This window comes from Pleuronectes platessa, chromosome 19 (genome assembly GCF_947347685.1).
Source record: "Pleuronectes platessa chromosome 19, fPlePla1.1, whole genome shotgun sequence".
NCBI classification, from domain to species: Eukaryota; Metazoa; Chordata; class Actinopteri; order Pleuronectiformes; family Pleuronectidae; genus Pleuronectes; species Pleuronectes platessa.
Window position 1 is genome coordinate 961,596 of NC_070644.1, and position 20,518 is coordinate 982,113.

Below are 20,518 nucleotides of genomic sequence, written 5' to 3' on the forward strand. Positions count from 1 at the left end.
GGGAGGGGTTTACCCCACGGTGACCAACGGCAACACTTCTACCAGCCAATCAGGAGTGACTTTCCGGGTTGGTTTCCTCCAATGGGGAAACGAGAGAGGCTCAGCAGTGGCTTCGCCCTGAGTCATATGCTAATTACATAACACCTTCGCTCCGCTCCCCCCCTTTGTTCTCCAGACCCCCTCTCCGCGGTACGTTTACTCCGCTTCCCTTAGGTTAATGTCGCGGAAGAACGCGGTGCTGACGTGCTGTAAATAGGCACGAATTTCAGGGGATCAGGTAACTTCCATAAGATTTCCCATGACACTAATTCTGCTTTTCGCCTAGTGAATTAGGTTGCACAGGTAGTCCAGGTCCTCCAGGAAGGCACATCCATACATATGGTTGCAAAAAGGTTTGCTGTGTCCTAGCACAGTTTTAAGAGCATGGAGGAGACACCAGGAGACCGGCTGTTACACAAGGAGAGCTGGACAGGGCCGTAGAAGGGCATCAATCCAGCAGCAGGACATCTGCTCCTCTTTATGAGGGGGAACAGGACGAGCACTGCCAGACCACTACATGATGACCTCCAGCATGCTACTGGTGTTCAAGTTTCTGACCAAACTGTCAAGAACAGATTCCAGCACCGTTCAGCTCGATTGGCATTTGCCAGAGAAGACCGGAATTGGCAGGGCTGCCACCAGCACCCCGTTCTCTTCACAGATGAGAGCAGGTCCACACTGAGCACATATGACATGCGTGAAAGAGTCTGGAGATGAGCTGGTAAAGTTATGCTGCCACATGTTAGCAGTGTTTTCCGATGTCTCTCATTATTTAACCCCTTTCCACCTAAGTGAACTGAGTGCTCAGATCTAAGCGATATGGGTGCACTCAGTGCTCTATTGTCTGTAGGACTGTTTGAGACGTTTGACACAAACACATCATAACTGGCTCACCTGCATATTCGCCCAAGTTGATCTCCTCCTCAAAGATGTCACTGAAGCCCTCGCCTGAGTTCAACAAGTCTAGACGCCCATCAATGAACTGGAGAGGAACAATAACATTGAAGGGTGTTAAACAAATGGTGAAATTAAAGTGTTTGTGTGTGTCTTTATGATGATTGATTTTAGGTTTAAAATCAATTTTATATCGTAAGAATATTTCTGTACTATAAGGATATTTGGCCTGGACCTTAATACATCTAAGGACAGTTAGAAGGCTAATACTTTGTTTAAGGGTTTAGGTTAGTGTAAGATTTGGATTGGGCAAGTTGTGCACAAAGAAGCAAGATTATAACTGCAAGATCCAATTGAGCACACGTTAGGTAGTTATCAGCTGTTTTAGATTACTGGAACAATAGAGATACGTTTTGGGTTACACTTTATATAAGGGAACACATATTAACCATTAACTAGTTTTTTTATTTTAATGCATATTAGTAGCATATTGGTTCTTTATAAGTCATTATGAAGCACTTATTAATGCCTTATTATGCATGATCTTATTCTACAACTACTAGGCCATTAACTTAGTTTCCCCTAAATAATCTCCTAATTACTGCTTAATGATGATAAGTAAAGAGGTTGTAGTACATTAATTCCAATCTTTATATGCTTTGCTCAGTATGAGCCTTAAAAGGTGGTAGTAACCCAAGAATAGTCATTCTCCCTCTATAACACTTAATAAATATGTTCTAGTCACATCTAAAAGAACACAAAACTGCAAGTGTTAATAGTGGTAATATAACTCTAAGTTAAGTGTTTCTTACTCAGAACATGTTCCCCCATTCTAAAGTGAGGTTTGTAATAAATATATATAGAAATGGTTGAAAACCTGTGTGCGTCTTTACACACCAAAAAGCTTTGTCAGCTGAAATGTATACAGGAAGTTTAGGCAGTACATTTGTTCCTCTTTAAAAAAGGGAGAATGACTATTCTTGTGGTACTGCCACCCTATAAGGCCCATGCTGAGCAAAGCATATAAAGATTGTAATTCATGTAATTCAACAATTTCCTAACTTACTATCAATAAGCAGTAATTAGGAGGTTATTGAGGGAAAACTGTTAGTTAATGGGCTGGTAGTTGTAGAATAAGGTCATGCAGAAAAATGCATTAATAAGTGCTTTAAAGTTACCAATAAAGAGCAAATTTGCTATTATTATGCATGCTAATAAGCAACGTGATGGTTAATTGCTGTTCCCTAATATAAAGTGTTACCAAGTTTTGAATAGGACCTAGTGGATACCAAGGTGCAATCACTGATTTTTCCTTTGCCAAGATAAGCAATATGGTAATGTCTTCATAGGTCCCCATGGTTTCTGTTTATATATTACATAAGCTTCACAAGGACCTTCGAAACTAGAGAACCTGGTACAGAAAACATGCTGGTTTACAAACAAGTAAACCAGCAAGAATGTGAACAATGATGCTGTTATTGCACCCATTATCAATTCAATTTCACTAGTGACCTTAGAGAATGGGGAATGTATTACATCAGAGAAGGCCCTCATGACTATACAAGATGATCAGCTGTGTGTATACCTGTTTGAAGAGCTGCAACTGAATAGCGTTGTGAAGGAACTGTCTCATGGCACTGGTACGATGATTCACAAATGTTTCTTCATTGAAAGTTATTGGCTCTCCCTAAAAATAAACAAAGTCACATCTCTGGAGAGGAGGACAATGAAAAAACATATCATGGATGACCCAACCACCCTCTTTACCAAATACTGGACAGACAGTGGAGCACCTTCTCCAAGATACTCTTCAGCTCTAATGTCACAAAGACAGTTACAGGAAATGTTTCTTGCCATAAGCCATTGGATTGTACAACCCTTTTTCTCTCTCTGACACAGAACAGTCTGAAATCTACATTAAACTTGAATTATTTCTACCAATACAAGCACTTTGACATCATAACTCAAAATATTTCATCAAAGATAATGAAACAGCACTAGGATGGTTTAAGTCATACTGATCAGACAATTATCAATGTTAACAATGACTCTTCCATGCACATACGCCATTCATGGAAGTTCTCAAGGTTTTGGAATTGGACAGATACTTTTCATTATAATGTATATATGCTTTTAAGCAATGTTGTCAGAATACACCACATGCATGTCCATTTGCATGCAAATGAAAGTCTGCTTTATTCATCTATGGAGCCAGATAAAACTCTTTAGGACTTCAGGAATGTTTTTAAGTTACTTCCTGGATGCCTGGAACTGCACTTTGTGACTTTAAAAAGCCTACATACATACATCTATAGTGGCATCCGATCTTGATGGTGGATCATGATCTTGCTGGCTGCTGGCTGCTGACCATAGACTATGATTGCAGCAGGACTGCTTGATATATAGTACACTTGACATCTATTGCACTTCTGTCCGTCCTGGGAGAGGGATCCCTCACATGTGGCTCTATCTGAGGTTTCTACGTTCTTTTTACCCTGTTAAAAGGGTTTTTAGTAGTTTTTCCTTACTCTTGTTGAGGGTTAAGGACAGAGGATGTCACACCATGTTAAAGCCCTACTAGAAAAATTGTGATTTGTGAATATGGGCTATACAAATAAAATTTGATTGATTGATTGAAATCACATACCAAAAATCAGAGCGGGAGGTTACTTTGGATTGCATTACCTTGGCCTCTAGTTCCACCATAACAAGTATTGTAGTTTTTGACCAGGACACATTGCTCCTCTGTTAGCTTCTCTACAATGCTCAGTCCAGAATATAATTCAAAAATAATTCTCCTTATATAAAAATCTCCATGGCATATTCAAGAACTCAGAGAAAAGAATATTAGGAAGAGCCATCAGCTACCAGGCCCCTCTCCTGTGGAATTAAATCCCAATTTGGATTCAGAAAGCTTCTCCTCATTTAGGTTTTGATTTAAATGTTTCCTCTTTATAAAACGTTTAGTTAGTGGTGGCTCTGGTGAGCCTTGAACCATCCCTTTGTTATGCTTCTACTAATCTAGACTGCTCTATGATGATCTGCTGAATGATCTAGATCAGAATAATCCACTGTTATTATTATTATCATTTGCCTATAATCACCATTGTTATTGTGCCTGTAATACATTAGATAATGTATATTAGGACAAATAAAGCAAAATTGATTTAGGCATGTCAATGTGGCATAAAGTTTTCCCGTTATACCCAAACCCACATGCAAGAACCAATGTCATCATGACTATGAACATGCATCACTCATGTTACATGTGTACACCATGTACCGACCAACTCAATGTGCAGAGCGTTTCTGTAGCTGCCAAACAGAGCTGCCTGACTCTTGAGGAAGGCTAGAGCCACTCCATCCCCTGTTGTTGTTGAAACCTTCTTCAAACGACTTTTTAAAGACACAACCTGTGGGGCAATAACTCACAGAGATTAGAATACAGTATTATCTGAGAAAGTTTATATCCCCATTAAAAAACCTTGTTTCTTATTTTTGAGTAAAGGTTGTGTACTTTTCCTCACCACATCATTGGGCAGGCTTTCTAGGTCATTATAGGGAGTTTCCAATGTGTTTGTGTCTACATTTAGGACCACCACATCATCCAGAGCCAACCCTCGAACTCTCTATAAGTAGGCAGGACATATTTTGTATTGACAGATTCAACTGAAATTTTGTCATTTTCCTTGTGATACAGATGGATAGATGCAGTTACCTCCATCATGCTGGAATGCACTCCAATGAGGTATGGCATTGGGGCACTAAAAAAAGAGCCAGAGACATTGTTACAACATGAATGACAAATATAACAAATGGAAGTTCTACAAAGTGTGTCATGATTTGTCTGGTGATATTAAATCAAGGATTGCTGTTCGTTCCCTTTAAATGCTCCCTGAAATCTCCCAGACCTGTCTGATCACCTCCCTTGCCTAAACTGAAATCCATAATGTAATTATTGTTTATTGGCAATGGACCAACTAATTATTTTTGAGACATAGCCAAACATGTTTTTTTGAGTTCATACTGACTTTGACGAGCAAATGTTAATCTTCATTAGTTCATCCTTGAGTCCAAGTGAACATTGGTGCCAAATTTGTATAAATAACTCAAGGATTAACTAATTTAACAGTCAGATTTTTAAAGACCTTTTGTCAGGTCACAGAAAAATATAGAAAAAGGAATATAAATGAATAAACAGAACATGAACTTCTCTGTCATACCATTCTCCGAGCATTTAAATTCCCCACCCATTGGGAGGCAGGCGTCCCAGGAAGTAATTGGTCTTTAAACAGTATATAAAGCACTTACCACTCAAAGCGCTTTACAGTACAGGTTATTGCCATTCACACATTCATACAGTGCATTTATGGGCAGCACTTTTTTTCTATGTGGGGCAATTCAGGGTTCAGTATTTTGCCCAAACACACTTTGGAATGTAGATGGGGAAGACTGGAATTTAACTGCCGACCTTCTCGAGGACAACCTTTGTACCCCCCTCAGCCACAGCCAGAAGTTTACAAACTTGCTGACAGGCAAACAGCGCTAGTCATAGAAGTCATGTAAAGTTGACAAAACGATCATCTTTGGACAGGCAGTCATGAAGATCATGACATGAAATGACCCCGGACATTTTCCTCTGTTTGCAGCTCACCAAAGACAGTGTTAATGCCGGGGGATCAACTGGGTTATGCCACAAGGTCTGGATGTTTAAATTAGGCTTGTCGACAGTTTTTTTATGATTTTTAGGTATCAAATATGACCATGCCTATTTAAAAGCGTATGAATGGTGTTAAACTGTTAGTTGATTAGTTATTGTTGCATGTGGTTACAATTTGAGTCAAATACTAAATGATAAAAGTATTAGTAAAAGGAAATGATTGTGATCCTCCTTGAGCTTTCATCTGATCAACTTTAAATACAGTGAGTTTCATCTCAACAACATGGAGATTAAAACGACCTCTTTTTTTTTGTGTAAGTCACACGCTGTGGACGGGCGTCAAATTTTGATGAATCACCAAAATAGAGGGATTCATTATAACTCATCTGTGCATTGTCAGTTGGCCTCAAAACTGGATCACAGTCCCGGGCTGCACAAGCTAGACGCAAGGCTAGTCAAAGGTTTTAGGTGGCACCCCAACCCAAGCCACTGACAATTGGGCGACCAGATCTGTTGGGGGATCATAGACAACCAAAATATAACATGTACATAAGTATTCACAGTATAAAGTATTTTTGAGTATGATGCTAAAAGCTTGTCACACCTATTTTCGGGCAGTTTCTCCCATTCTTTTTTGCAGGACCTCTTGGAGGTTGGATGGGGATCGTTTTAAAAGGGGCTCATTGACACAATTGTGTCAATGAGCCAGTTTAGCAATCTTGGCATATTTTCAACTGTAGTCCGTGGGCAGTTTTGAAAAAAGCAACAGAACAAAGTCAATGCTGCTATTGCCTGATCCACCTGAGGCAGCTGACCACAGAAGATGGTCTATCGATTTCTAGTGTCAGAAAGCATCCTGCCATCTTGTGAGAGGCGAGTGGCCTGGGAATGATTTTGTAGCTGTCCCTGGACTACCTTCTCAAAATCAAGAAGGAGGGGCACAGAAAGGGGGGCTGGTCCAGGCTACCAAGCCTCATACAAAATAGGCGGGGACGGATCAATGACGAGGGATCGATACCAAGGGCCCAAGATGCCTGCCTGTATGGTGTTTTGTTTCCAGCCCTGAGAGGAGCCGAATTCCATCTCTCAGCCGCAACAGGCAGCGGATTTAGATGCTTCTTTGTCTTGTGATTGGTCTCTAAATTGTATCTTCAATCGCTGAAACCCAAGTCTGAACTGCTCAGTGGAGATCGGAAAATTAGATTGATCACACACACCTGGAGCCTATATACTGGCAGCGTTTGTCTATTTGACGCTTGTTTCTGTAATGGGTTGTGTTGTGAAATTGATGAAGATGTTTTCTTACATTGCTTGTGTTTTGTCAACTTGCATGTGTTTTCTTAAGTTGCTGTTCGTTGAGCTCTTAGGGCCACCGTAGTTTTAAGCCCTGCTGGCACTAACAGTGTCTCCCGATGAGAACACTCTCACTCTTAATTTACACAGAATAAGAGTTGACTTCACATTAACAGCAAAAAAAGATACAAATCATTAAACGAGAAGATGTCTTACCATCTGTGTAAGAGAGAGGCTTTATCGGTGTGTGTACTGATGAGTATGGTCTTGTTCTTGTTGACAATGTGAGTTAATCTTTGAAAGTACACACGCCAACAGTTTTGGAGAGATAATAAGCAGTATACTCACCAGCAGTAGTCTAAGAGATGTTGAGGCAGGACAGGAATGTAAACATGTTGCCAGTGCATGGGATATAGCATGGCTGCAGACCCATGGACACAAGCTGTTAACTGTAGCCAAGAACACAAATTAAATGTATCATAGGTTATGTTAAATTGCTGCTCTTTATATACAGTTCTTTTACTGTGAACTGTCAAAATAATACAAACTAAATTAAAATTGATTATATCAGCCTTAATGGAATGTAGTATCTACTAGAGATGAGCCGGATACTCGGCTGAAACGAGTATCCGGTACGGATAAAGCACTTTTGCCGAGCACGAGTATTATACGAGTCAATATCTGTGCTCGGACTGAATGAAAATCCTCACACAGCGTCACAGCGCTCCTCCCCTTCACACATCGCTCTGCTCACTCACTCACAGAACAGCTCTCTGTCTCTCAGTCACTCAGGTTCGCAGGTCTTTTCCGTTAACGTTTAGGGTTTCTTCAGCTTGAAGTTTGTTTTTATTTCAGTTTGTACTTACTTATTAACCAGTAGAGTTCTGTTAAACGTGGGTTCGTTCAGACTTGGTGCTGGTAGAAAGCGACTCGCGTTGCGTCTCTGCCTGTCGGAGATTTTTTTTTTTTTTTTTTTAACAGTTTTTTTTTTTTACTTCACGGATTGAGTGTCTGACTACTCTCTAGCGTCTGGCTACTCTCTCTTTCTCTCTCTCTCTCTCTCTCTCCCTCTCTCTGCCGGTAGTTGGATTTTTTTTTTTTTTTTAAACCGTCAGTTGGCTCTAACCAGTTTTATTTTACTTCACGCACTGAGTGTCTGACACATTCTAGGTAGTAGTGATATAAAAAATATTACAAATTAAGCTACACACACACACACACACCCTCCCCCTCTGTCTCTCTCTTACTCACTCATACACACACTCACACACACACTCCCAGGTTAAGTCACACCCACTTCCGGGTTAGGTCCCGCCCACTCCGAGTACGGATACGGATACAGATAATTCATATGGTTAACAGATACAGATACAGATAATGCTGTACTCGCTCATCCCTAGTATCTACACTACTTGCCAGCTTTGTCTGCTATTAAGTGCACATGAACCAACATGCTGACATAGCGTGAAAATCCAACATTCACTCTTATGTGCCTATGTCTGAGTAGGATCTGAATAAATTATTATGAGAGCAGGGACATTGAACCACAACAGTAGGGTTGCGGTTGAGACAGATGCCCAATGAGCTCAGCATCAGTAAGATCATACTGCTGTTTCAATCACAGCGATATAAAAATATAAATTATAACTACTGTACTTTTCTTAAATCAATAGCACTGGGATAAATCCCACCACATCACTGGGCCAGTGGATTGTAAAGACATGTAAAATCTCATTATTTCCTATTAACTATCAGAATGGTTATTGACTATCCTATTTTCTGCCAAGTTGTGGTGAGAGAAACATTGTAATGTCATCATATCACATAATCACAATTTGTCTTTGTTGTTCGTTGCAGAACTACGCAAAAACTATTTCAGATTTCCATAGAGCTTGTTGGAAGGATGGGACATAGGCCAAGAAAAAAAAAACATCCAATTTTAAAACTGATGGGGCAATTTGAGGATGTCTTTGTTAAACTTTCTTTTACACTGCAAGCATTCTTTTTTTACATTTTCGCCAATTTCCCAGGAAATAACGCATGGATCCTGATAGAAAAAGCAATTTTAGAGGACTGATATCTAAGACAAGAGGCACATACATGAATTTGACATAACTTTCCCTAACATTGTGAGGTAGGTTACTAGTTAATAATGAAACCTTAAAATCTGCACACATTTTGGGGAATAATTGTCTCAGGAATCAACTGATGTACTGTGTGGAAAGGCTTGATTTCAACAGGTAACCAAAGTGGTTGATGCCAACTTGCTTTGAGTAAGGATAACATTTCCAACCACATACCCTGACCTAACAGTCTCAAAATTGCAGTACAAGTAAATCTTAAAGTCCTTTCAGAAAGGTAACAATATAAATGCAATCTATAGATTCTAATAGACCTTAGAAATAGAAATATTCAAAGTTGTAAAAGAGAGAGGAAACAGGAAGTTGACTCTACTTACAGTGCTTAGTTTGCTACAGCAGATGAGAATTCGACGTTCATAAATCATACTAGCGTACAGATGAAGCATGTTATTGACATCTACTGCTACAAAGTACTCAGTTAGGTTTCTCTGCAAGGAGAGAAAAACAAACATATTGATAGTTAGTTATGAAGGTAAAGACCAACAAATTGATGATTCAGTATGTACATTATGAAATGTGGTTCAAGTCATAAACTCAACATTGCACAAAAAGTATCCAGTAACTATTTTAATTGACACGTTTTACGCAGTGATCACTCATTTTTTATAACTAATTATGGCTTAAAGTTAAGAAAAGTGAAATTATAGTTGTTTTTCCAAATAATTATAGCAGAAGCGTAAAATGTTAAGTCTTGTCATTTCGTTAACATAAGACAGTTCCATAATGAAAACTTTATGGATAGGATATAATTTTAAAAAGTCACTGTTTGAATTAATTTAAAGGGATTGTTCATCCAAAAACAAAAATTCACTCATTATCTACTCAACACTATGCTGATAAAAGGGTGGGCGACTGTTTGAGTCCACAAAGCACGTTTGGAGTTTAAGGGGTAAACAGCTTTCTAGCTAAATCCAATACAATTGAAGTAAATGGTGGCATTTAAATTCGGCTTGAAATGTTATCATTTACACCATGTTTTTGGCCTGAATGTCCAATGTGATCCATTCACGAATGCAGCACCAGACGATATCAGACGATATCAGAAGACATTAAGGCTAAAAACATGGTGTAAATGACACAGTTTCGAGTTGAATTTGAATGTCGGTGCATTTGGATGACACTAAATGACACTAAAGAAGCAGTATGGAAGAATTTTAAGTAATTTTTACGTTTGGTCACCATTTACTGTTTATTGTTTTACTGTTCTTTATCTGACTCTCCACTGACTTCTGCAAGGTTGTAAGCTGTTGTGGTCATACTAACCATCAATCAGATTATCCGTTGCGTGTCGGCTCCCACTCCAAACCTGGCTGCTTCCGCCGCCCATCGCCCTCCTCTGGTCTATCTCCGGCAATAATGAGGATTAATAAGATGTTTGTATGGTTTCTCCTCGCCTTGACTACCCTGTCTCATACTCATCCATCAATAATTATCACGATATAACTTTTCCTTGATAAATATAATAACTCATTCCATCCATGTTTGACAGACCACAGGAACAGCGCTGCGAAAAGAGCTGTGAATAGTGCTGTGAATAGCGCCGCGCCAAAACCAATCATGTGGCTGGAATAGAGTCCAGCTAAGCCTAATGTACACTTTTTTTTATTTATTTGCTAATTTTCTAACCCATTTATGCTGACTCTCTCCAAAAAGAATATTGCTGGGAGATTTTAATATACATATGGACAATATCAACAAAGCTCTAACTACATACTTTAACTTTTTTCCTTTACACGCAGTCTGAAGGACATATTCTGGACTTTATTTGCTGTTCAGATCGCCCCATCTCTGATCATATGTTGATATATTTTAATGTCAACCAGTTAATATCAAAACAAATCTCGTGTCATTTCATTTCACAACTATTAAGGACATAAATTCAAATTCTTTCTCCAGTGGAATTGATAGCCTCCCCAGCACAAACAGTTGATCCACCGCTGATGAATTAGTCTCTCACCACATTTGTGGTCCTCATAGGCTTTTAAAACATCTGTCTCCTTCTCCCATTCTGACCCATGGTTTACACCTGAACTATACCTCTATGCTCTATCTACAGCAAAATCCACTTATTACTCAGGTTAAATCAGCTCAAGTGGAGGGTACACAAGGGCCCTGTTATCCTTGGTTATAGATTTCGACCACCACTCTCTTGCTCCTCAAATGTACTGGGTTGTACTGCAACTTCCTCAACAATGATAAAATCAAGGTTCTCCTCATCGGCACCAAATCCACCTTTTCAAAACCAGACAGTTTTTCCTTCACAATAATGTTTATTCACTGTTTATTTTATTGTTTTTTTTAATACATTTTTTTTCTTTTTTTTTTTCTGTTTTTATCTCTGACTTGTAAAATGACCCTGAGTGCTATGATAGGCCTCTACTGGCGCCGCACGAGTGGCTGCCTTTACACAGCAGCTCTTGTTCATCACTGAGCCTTTTCTGTTTATTTTCTGTTTTATTGTGTTATTTTTGTTACTTTTTCATTTGTAATTTTTGTAGCACACTATGGCAACAAGACTCATCAAGTTTGTCGCTGTCTTTTTGCTGCTTATTGCACTTTTTACCACCGTGTCCGGGGATCCAGCAAGCCATACAGCCGCGGTCCCATTGTTTACTCCAGGGAACAGCTGTTAGCATACCGGCACACGGCACTGCTACCTGGGGAGAGACCTGAGGTCTCCCGCAAGCTAAGGAGGAAGAGACGTGGATGCCGAGCGGGAGCAAAACGTCGCGCCAGGAGGAGACGTTTTAAACCCGTTCTCCCCTCCATCATCATGGGAAACGTACGGTCTCTCCCCAACAAGATGGACGAGTTATCAGCGCTGACTCGCCATCAAATGGAATACCGTGAGTGTAGCCTCATGTTGTTTACGGAGACATGGCTAACGGAGCTAACCCCTTGGACACACATGCTACACTGGACGGGTTCCGCATCATACGGGCGGACAGGACAACGGAGAGCGGGAAAGGCAGCCAGCTGTGACTCGCACAGTAAAAAGATGGTCCGAGGAAGCCGAGGAGGCTCTGAAGGACTGCTTTGACTCTACTGTGTGGGAAGTATTCAGTGATGACCATGGGGAGGACATCGACAGTCTCACTACCTGCATAACGGACTATATCAACTTCTGTATGGAGAACACCGTCCCCACCAGGACTGTACGCTGTTTCTCCAACAGCAAACCATGGAATAAAGACCCTCCTCAAGGAAAAGAAGAGGGTCTTTAGATCAGGTAACAGGGATGAGCTAAAGACTGTGCAGAGGGAGCTGAGGAGGAAGATAAGGGACGGGAAGAAAGTCTACAGGATGAAGATGGAGGACCAGCTGCAGCAGAACAACATCAGCGGGGTCTGGAAGGGCCTGAAGACCATGTCTGGTTTCAAGGGGCCCAACCAACAGCCTACGGGGGACCAGAAGTGGGTGAATGACCTGAACTTGTTCTTCAACAGATTCGATCAGCCACTCACCCCTCCCCCCATCCAGTCCTCTCTGCTGCTGCAACCCCCTGTGGACTGCCCCCCCCCCTCTCCCCCACCCCCTCCCCCACAACACTCGGCTCCCTTCCCCCACTCCTCATACACCACAGTCCACAATCAGCGCCCCACCCCCCCCCAATAACCCACGGCACTCAGCCCCCATCCCCCAACTTGTCCCTCACAACTGCCCAGGTGAGGAAAGAACTGAGCAGGATGAAGGTGAGGAAGGCCACGGGTCCAGACGGGATCAGCTCAAGGCTCCTCAGGTCCAGCGCAGTCCAGCTGTGTGGGATAGTGACGCACGTCTTCAACCTGAGCTTGAGGCTGGGGAGAGTACCACAGCTGTGGAAAACTTCCTGCGTGGTGCCAGTCCCAAAGACCCCGCGACCCAAGGACTTCAGCAGCTTCAGACCGGTGGCGTTAACATCCCACCTGATGAAGACGCTAGAGAGGCTGGTCCTTGTACATCTCCGCCCCCTGGTGAGCTCATCTTTGGACCCGCTCCAGTTCGCCTACCAGTCTGGCATCGGGGTGGATGACGCTGTCATCTACTTGCTACACAGATGCCTTTCTCACCTGGAAAAGGCTGGAAGCACTGTGAGGATAATTTTCTTTGATTTCTCCAGTGCCTTCAACAGCATCCAGCCTCTACTTCTGAGGGACAAGCTGGAGCAGACCGGAGTGGACCACCACCTCACCGCATGGATCCTGGACTATCTCACCAACCGTCCACAGTATGTGCGGATACGCGGTGTGAGTCTGACCTGGTGTCCTGCAGCACGGGGGCCCCACAAGGAACCGTTCTAGCTCCATTCCTCTTCACCATCTACACCTCGGACTTCTCATACAACTCCACTAACTGCCACCTGCAAAAATACTCTGATGACTCTGCAATCGTCGGCCTCATTTCTGCCGGTGATGACAGGGAGTACAGAGAACTGAACGAGGACTTCATAACATGGTGCCAGCGGAACTGCCTCCAGATCAACTCTGGAAAAACCAAGGAGCTGGTGGTGGACTTCCACCGGAGTAAACACTCTCCTCCGACACCAGTGAACATCCAGGGAACAGACATTGACATCGTGAGATCTTATACAGTGCCTTGCATAAGTATTCACCCCCTTTGGACTTTTCTAAATTTTGTCATGGTATAACCACAGATTAAAATGTATTTCATCGTGAGTTTATGTAATGGACCAACACAAAATAGTGCATCATTTGGAAGTGGGGGGAAATATTACATGGATTTCACAATTATTTACAAATAAAAATCTGAAAAGTGTTGAGTGCATATGTATTCACCCCCTTTACTGTGAAACCCCTAACAAAGATCTGGTGCGACCAATTGCATTCACAAGTCACATTTGCAAGTCACATGATTAGTAAATAGGGTCCACCTGTCTGCAATTTAATCTCAGTATAAATACACCTGTTCTGTGACGGACTCAGAGTTTGTTGGAGATCATTACTGAACAAACAGCATCATGAAGACCAAGGAGCTCACCAAACAGGTCAGGGATAAATTTGTGGAGAAATATGAAGCAGGGTTAGGTTATAAAAAAATATCCAGAGCTTTGAACATCTCTCTGAGCACCATAAAATCCATCATAAGAAAATGGAAAGAATATGGCACAACCGCAAACCTACCAAGAGGAGGCCGTCCACCCAAACTGAAGAGTCGGACAAGGAGAAAATTAATCAGAGAAGCAACCAGGAGGCCCATGGTTACTCTGGAGGAGTTGCAGAGATCCACAGCTGAGGTGGGAGAATCTGTCCACAGGACAACTATTAGTCGTCTACTCCACAAATCTGGCCTTTATGGAAGAGTGGCAAGAAGAAAGCCATTGTTGAAAGGGATCCATAAAAAATCCCGTTTGGAGTTTGCCAGAAGCCATGTGGGAGACACAGCAAACATGTGGAAGAAGGTGCTCTGGTCAGATGAGACCAAAATTGAACTTTTTGGCCTCAATGCAAAACGCTATGTGTGGCGAAAACCCAACACTGCCCATCACCCTGAGCACACCATCCCAACAGTGAAACATGGTGGGGGTAGCATCATGCTGTGGGGATGCTTCTCTTCAGCAGGTACAGGGAAACTGGTCAGAATAGAGGGAAAGATGGATGGAGCCAAATACAGGGAAATCCTTGAAGAAAATCTGATGCAGTCTGCAAAAGACTTGAGACTGGGGCGGAGGTTCATCTTCCAGCAGGACAATGACCCTAAACATACAGCCAGAGCTACAAAGGAATGGTTTGGATTAAAGAATGTTAATGTCTTAAAATGGCCCAGTCAAAGCCCAGACCTCAATCCAATAGAGAATCTATGGCAAGACTTGAAGATTGCGGTTCACAGACGGTCTCCATCCAATCTGACTGAGCTTCATCTTTTTTGCCAAGAAGAATGGACAAACCTTTCCTTCTCTAGATGTGCAAAGCTGGTAGAGACATACCCCAAAAGACTTGCAGCTGTAATTGCAGCGAAAGGGGGTTCTACCAAGTATTGACACAGGGGGGTGAATACTTATGCACCCAACAGAACTTTTTTGTTCTCATTATTGTTTGTGTCACAATAAAATTTATTTTGCACCTCCAAAGTACTATGCATGTTTTGTTGATCAAACGGGAAAAAGTTTATTTAAGTCTATTTGAATTCCAGTTAGTAACAGTACATAATGGGAAAAAGTCCAAGGGGGTGAATACTTATGCAAGGCACTGTAAGTACCTGGGTGTTCACCTGAACAATAATCTGGACTGGACTGATCACACACAGGCTATCTACAAGAAGGGACAGAGCAGACTCTATCTGCTGAGGAGTCTGAGGTCTTTTGGTGTGCAGGGAGCACTCCTGAGGACCTTCTTCGACTCGGTGGTGGCATCAGCCATCTTCTTTGGAGTGGTCTGCTGGGGCAGCAGCATCTCGACAGCCGACAGGAAGAGACTTAACAAGCTCATCAGGAAGGCCAGCAGTGTGCTGGGGTGTCCACTGGATACGGTGGAGGTGGTAGGAGACAGGAGGATGGTTGCTAAACTATCCTCCCTGATGGACAACTCCTCCCACCCCATGCGGGACACCCTGGCAGCTCTTAACAGCTCCTTCAGCCACCACCTGATTCACCCCCGGTGTGTGAGGGAGAGGTACCGCAGGTCCTTCCTTCCTGCTGCTGTCAGACTGTACAACCAGCTGTGATCCCATTTAACATTTAACACACAACACAATTTGTGCAATTTATTTAATTATTTAATTTAATTATTTAATTGTTCTATTATTTACAATTTATTTACTATTTACTTTTTGTTGCTCATTGTTGTTTTTGTTTCTTACTATGTTTTTTTTGCTCTTTCTTTTTCTCTTGTTGCACTGTACCTGCGCTGCTGTTGTAAACCCTCAAATTTCCCCACTGTGGGACTATTAAAGGATTCTATCTATCTATAAATGAAATGAATTACTGTTATTATTACTTCTTGTATTGGATACGGCCGCAACGCTGTTTAACCCTTAAACTCAAAAAGTGTTTTGTGGACTCAAACATAGTGGTGAGTAGATAATGAGTGAATTAAAACTATCCCTTTAATGTAATATTGTCATGGATTTTCACAATGGGAATGGACTCCAAGAATGTAGGTGTCAGTTTTATTAATTAATATTGTAGTTGTTCATCATACAGGTTTATCGACAATCTACACTATATCATGGTATGTGCCATTTGACATTGTCACATCCATTCCTCCTCCTCCAACTTGTGTGAGAATGTGGGTCTTATGTAGAAAATATTTAGTTGTGTTTGATCTTAAAGGGCAGTGGTATTTGATGTAGCACAGCACTAATTACTACTTGTCTGTCTGTAGCGACCACATAGGCATGTGATAGCATCCCAACCATGGATGGTAAAGCCATGAAAGCCATCTTCTAGGAATAATTTAACAAGCAAAGATCTGAACATCTTAAATGGCTAACACTTATCTCCAGAAGTTGTACAAGTGTACATGGACTTGCTTGTGTTTCTTGAAGACATTTCACCTCTTCAGTTCTAACTGACTAATGCAAGGTTTCAGGCATTTAAGTCTGTGCCTGTGTTGAGTCATTATGTTAAAAAGGCAGGTCGTCTGTGCATCCTAGTTGTATTGGACTGCATGAAGAACATTGTTCTGTTAGTGCCTTGGTGTTTTTTCCTCAATATGAACATTCTTTTGTCGCTGAACTTGAACTGTACACGTAAGTTGTGATGTTCTGCTAATGTACTACTCTTCCAATTGTTTTGGTGTTGTAATTATAAAAATACCAATTTAGCTTAGAGGTAGGATTGTGATTTCCCTCAGGATCTAATGAATGACAGGAGTGTGCATACCAGGGTTATCCACAGCAGAATTTATGTTTTCCAAATGAAAATGTAATAGTATGGATTTAGCCTCACAAAGAAATAATTAAAAAAAAGCAACAACACTTACATTCTCAGGTATGCTCGGGAGTTCCCTCGTGTCAGGCACAGTAAAGAAGGAATGCTGGAGAAAGATTAAGTGTAAACAGTATTAATACCATGCAATAGAAACTGTCTGGAAATATGCAGCAATACACTCTCAAGAATCGCTCAACTTTATCAATATACTCGATGCTTTTACCACTTGCGATGTATAAAAGGACTATATCGCGACCCTCAAGTATAAATTGTAACGTGAATGTTTTAAGTAGTAAAAACTGAGTTTCGCTTCTCTTGCTTCTCGCTTCTTTCTTCTCATGCCCCACTCACAGCTGACAGTTCACTCCCAGATAATTCTGAATGGGCAAGGGAGTTAACTATTTGTATCAGGAGGGAAGAAACTCAGAGAGCATGAGAGAGCAAAAGTGAACTAGGGCTACGTTGTAGCACTGGCGGGCCCGAGCACCCGCACGTTGAAGCCTGTTGCGGTCGGTGGAGAGAGCGATCGATGACCAGGCGCACGTCACCACGTTGCATGCGTTTTGCGCACTGCGGAAAGATAAACGCTTCACTTCCTGCTTCGATCCTTGCCTACTAATTGCTCATTACATTCCACGCTATCACTTGCACATCAAACTGAAAAATGTTATGTAAATCGAATTATAGTTGTAAAACAAAGCTTACTTCCTGTTGCCAGTAGGTGGCGCTATCACTATTATTACGCACAAACATATAGATCTGTTCAAGTAGGCGCTCTGATGTAGCGTGAGCAATTTTGTGTCAATTGGACAATGCTAACACAATTTAATTTTCACACTGATCAGCAGGTGGCGCCATGACCCTGAACTAATATTCATATATGGAGCTGTTAAGATCACGATTGTGACCATATGTCAGTAGTTTGGAGCCGGTTAGATAATGCAGAGTGGATTAAAAAGTACTTCCTGTTTCATGGCGAATCAGTAGGTGGCGCTATGACACTGAGGAAATATTGACACATAGACCTGTTCAGGCTTGTACTCTTATCATGTGACAGAAGTTTAGTAGTGATGACAATGCACAGTGGAGTTATGACAACATCGCTTTCTTTGGCGAAGGAAAATTCTTCGCCGCACATCAATGTTTACGCGGTTTGAGGAAACGTCACAATTCTGACCATGATCCAATGACATGAATGAGCTCTTTTGAGTTGTATATCGTAAAGCAGCCAGGAGCAGTTCATAAAAGTATAAAACATGTCACTTCCTGTAGCCACCAGGGGGCGCTGTGATTTCAAGTCATAATTTCTGTGTCAATGTCATCAGGCCGGGCCTCTTTTCTTACAAGTCTAGTTTCGACTCGATTGGCCTCTCACCATTCGGTGCTCGGGCCCTAATTATCACAGCAAGTTTATGAGTTTACAAAGATGAACGTGAATGGCGTTCACGCCAGCAAGAGAAGATGCTTTTTTATGTGTCTGTATGTGTGTTTTGTGAGATGTGTTCATGTGAAGCAGCCGGTCAGTGACTTTTATGAAGAACACTGGAAACAAACAGTTAAAACACAGTTTCCAATATGATCCATAGCTGCTCAATGATCTGAAGGCAAGCCCCAACATTTATATTAGATTATATTATATATATACACCGTGTTTTAAGCCCCAATATCTGCTGATAGCTTCCGAAGAGGTGCATTCAGGGCCCGTCAGAAATTCTAACGTCCGCTAGTCCTGTGGACTTTTAAGAGTTTCAAATTATCGGGGATATTGTGTATTATGATATTTGTTTTAGGCCATCCCTGAAGGTTCTTAAGCCGAATTATTAGTAGAATTGTTTTTCTTTAGAAAAAATTTAGAGAAATACCTGTAGTGTTTCTAGTTTAAAATGAGCCAGACTCACCACACCGAGATGAACAGGGACCCCTGGCTCAGGAATGGGTAGCACATGAAGTGATACCAGGAGCTCTTGCCATTGGCTTTCCTGAAACATATTGTAGATCCACAATCCTAGCATGGTCACATTGTCATGCAAGACACAATAACCCAACTTCAACATTAAGTAAATAACTCAAAACTACGGCTGGGCAATCAATTATTTAACGCCGACAATTATTTTATCGCACATTAACGCAGGTTTTATTATTTGCAGAACATTTAAAATTAAAGTGCGCTACACACTACTTTTTAATTCATTATTGGATTTTACGTATACAAACACGATTAATCGTGATTAATCAGGGAAATCATGCGATTAATCGTGATTAAAACTTTTAATCGTTGCCCAGCCCTACTAAGAACACAAGTTACAAAGTATGCACAGAACAATTTGAAGAAATCCACATTATAATTCATACCAAATCTCTTGGTCATGCCTTCATCAGACAAAAGGCTGATTGATTATAATGCTGGGTCACTTTATTATGTTAACTTCCATAGATACATTCAAAGACTGATAGGAGTTAGTGTTGTTTGTTCAATGTTGTACAAAATTAGAAAATCTATTATCAAGTTTTCCATATCTTAAGCCAACATGACAAATCAGGGCAAATACTGGAGCTAATCAAAATAACGAAACTGACTAGAAAAACTGTTCAGAACTGACCTGTTCAAAATCACATGTTCTGCAATGAGACACCTGTCACAATTTACCTGGCCTTTGATTGTGTAATCTGCAAGGATATTCAGTAGCTTGTAGAACACTTCAAACCAGGGCAGGTAGCTGAGAAAAAAATGTTTTGTACATGTTACAAAGCTGAGCATTACACTTCTATACTTCAATCAATCAATCAATACAATTATATTTGTATGGCCCATATTCACAAATCACAATTTGTCTGATAGGGCTTTAACAAGGTGTGAAATCCTCTGCCCTTAAACCTCAACAAGAGTGAGGAAAAACTACTGAACTACTACTAAACACTTGATTAATCACATATCTTAAAGGTTTTTAATTTGTCAATCTTAAATCTTTAATACTCACAATCAATTTTAAGATTAACTCAGTGAGGCAACATCAGAATGTACCCGTTTAATATGTTGTAATGGAGAAGGGTATCACTGGGTTATATTTAACAACCTAAATTACCTAGTTACTATTAAAAATGTTAAGATCCCTGAATTGTAATGGCTACATTTGCTTAATATAATCAACACTATGCTTGAGATGAGTTATAGCAAATGATTAACTCTGACACAATATAATGCTGATACGGTCAGTGTTCTGCATCATTCTTATATTGTGGTTTATTGTTTTTAACTGAATTTTATGCATTATAAGCAAACCAGTGCAGTGCCCATTTAAAACAACTTTGTGATCTCATGAATGTTATGTCCCAAAATTCGTTCTTTGCCATGTTTTCCAGCCGACCTGGAGCTCCTCCTTCCCTCGTCTGCCCTCGTTACTTGGCACCTGCTGACTGGCCTTTAAAAATCCTGAGAAGCTTCCAGTGCTCTCTCCCTCTCTCTCTGTCTGTCTGTGTAGTCAGGATCAGCAGCATTGCTATTAGCCACCACTCTATGCTTGTTGTTAACTTTAAGTTACAGAACATTAGTTTTTGCAGAGCTTAGTTGTTGTTTGACTCCTCTATGTTGCTTCCCTTGAGCTGGGTCATAACAATGAATAAATC

General features: G+C 41.1%; 1 protein-coding gene across 5 annotated transcripts in view; it reads right to left on the minus strand.

The window, feature by feature from the left end:
- Nucleotides 1-20,518, minus strand: part of dennd1a (DENN/MADD domain containing 1A) — a 74,435-nt gene that overhangs the window by 16,182 nt on the left and 37,735 nt on the right. For all 5 annotated transcript variants that reach the window (XM_053411790.1, XM_053411789.1, XM_053411793.1 and 2 more), the window contains 10 exons: nucleotides 19,542-19,611; nucleotides 18,793-18,873; nucleotides 16,947-17,000; nucleotides 9,345-9,455; nucleotides 7,235-7,335; nucleotides 4,652-4,697; nucleotides 4,461-4,562; nucleotides 4,221-4,346; nucleotides 2,519-2,620; nucleotides 934-1,021 (listed from right to left, as the gene is read on the minus strand). In XM_053411790.1, the coding sequence (XP_053267765.1) occupies nucleotides 934-1,021; nucleotides 2,519-2,620; nucleotides 4,221-4,346; nucleotides 4,461-4,562; nucleotides 4,652-4,697; nucleotides 7,235-7,335; nucleotides 9,345-9,455; nucleotides 16,947-17,000; nucleotides 18,793-18,873; nucleotides 19,542-19,611 (881 nt within the window). The remainder of the gene's footprint in view (nucleotides 1-933; nucleotides 1,022-2,518; nucleotides 2,621-4,220; nucleotides 4,347-4,460; nucleotides 4,563-4,651; nucleotides 4,698-7,234; nucleotides 7,336-9,344; nucleotides 9,456-16,946; nucleotides 17,001-18,792; nucleotides 18,874-19,541; nucleotides 19,612-20,518) is intronic.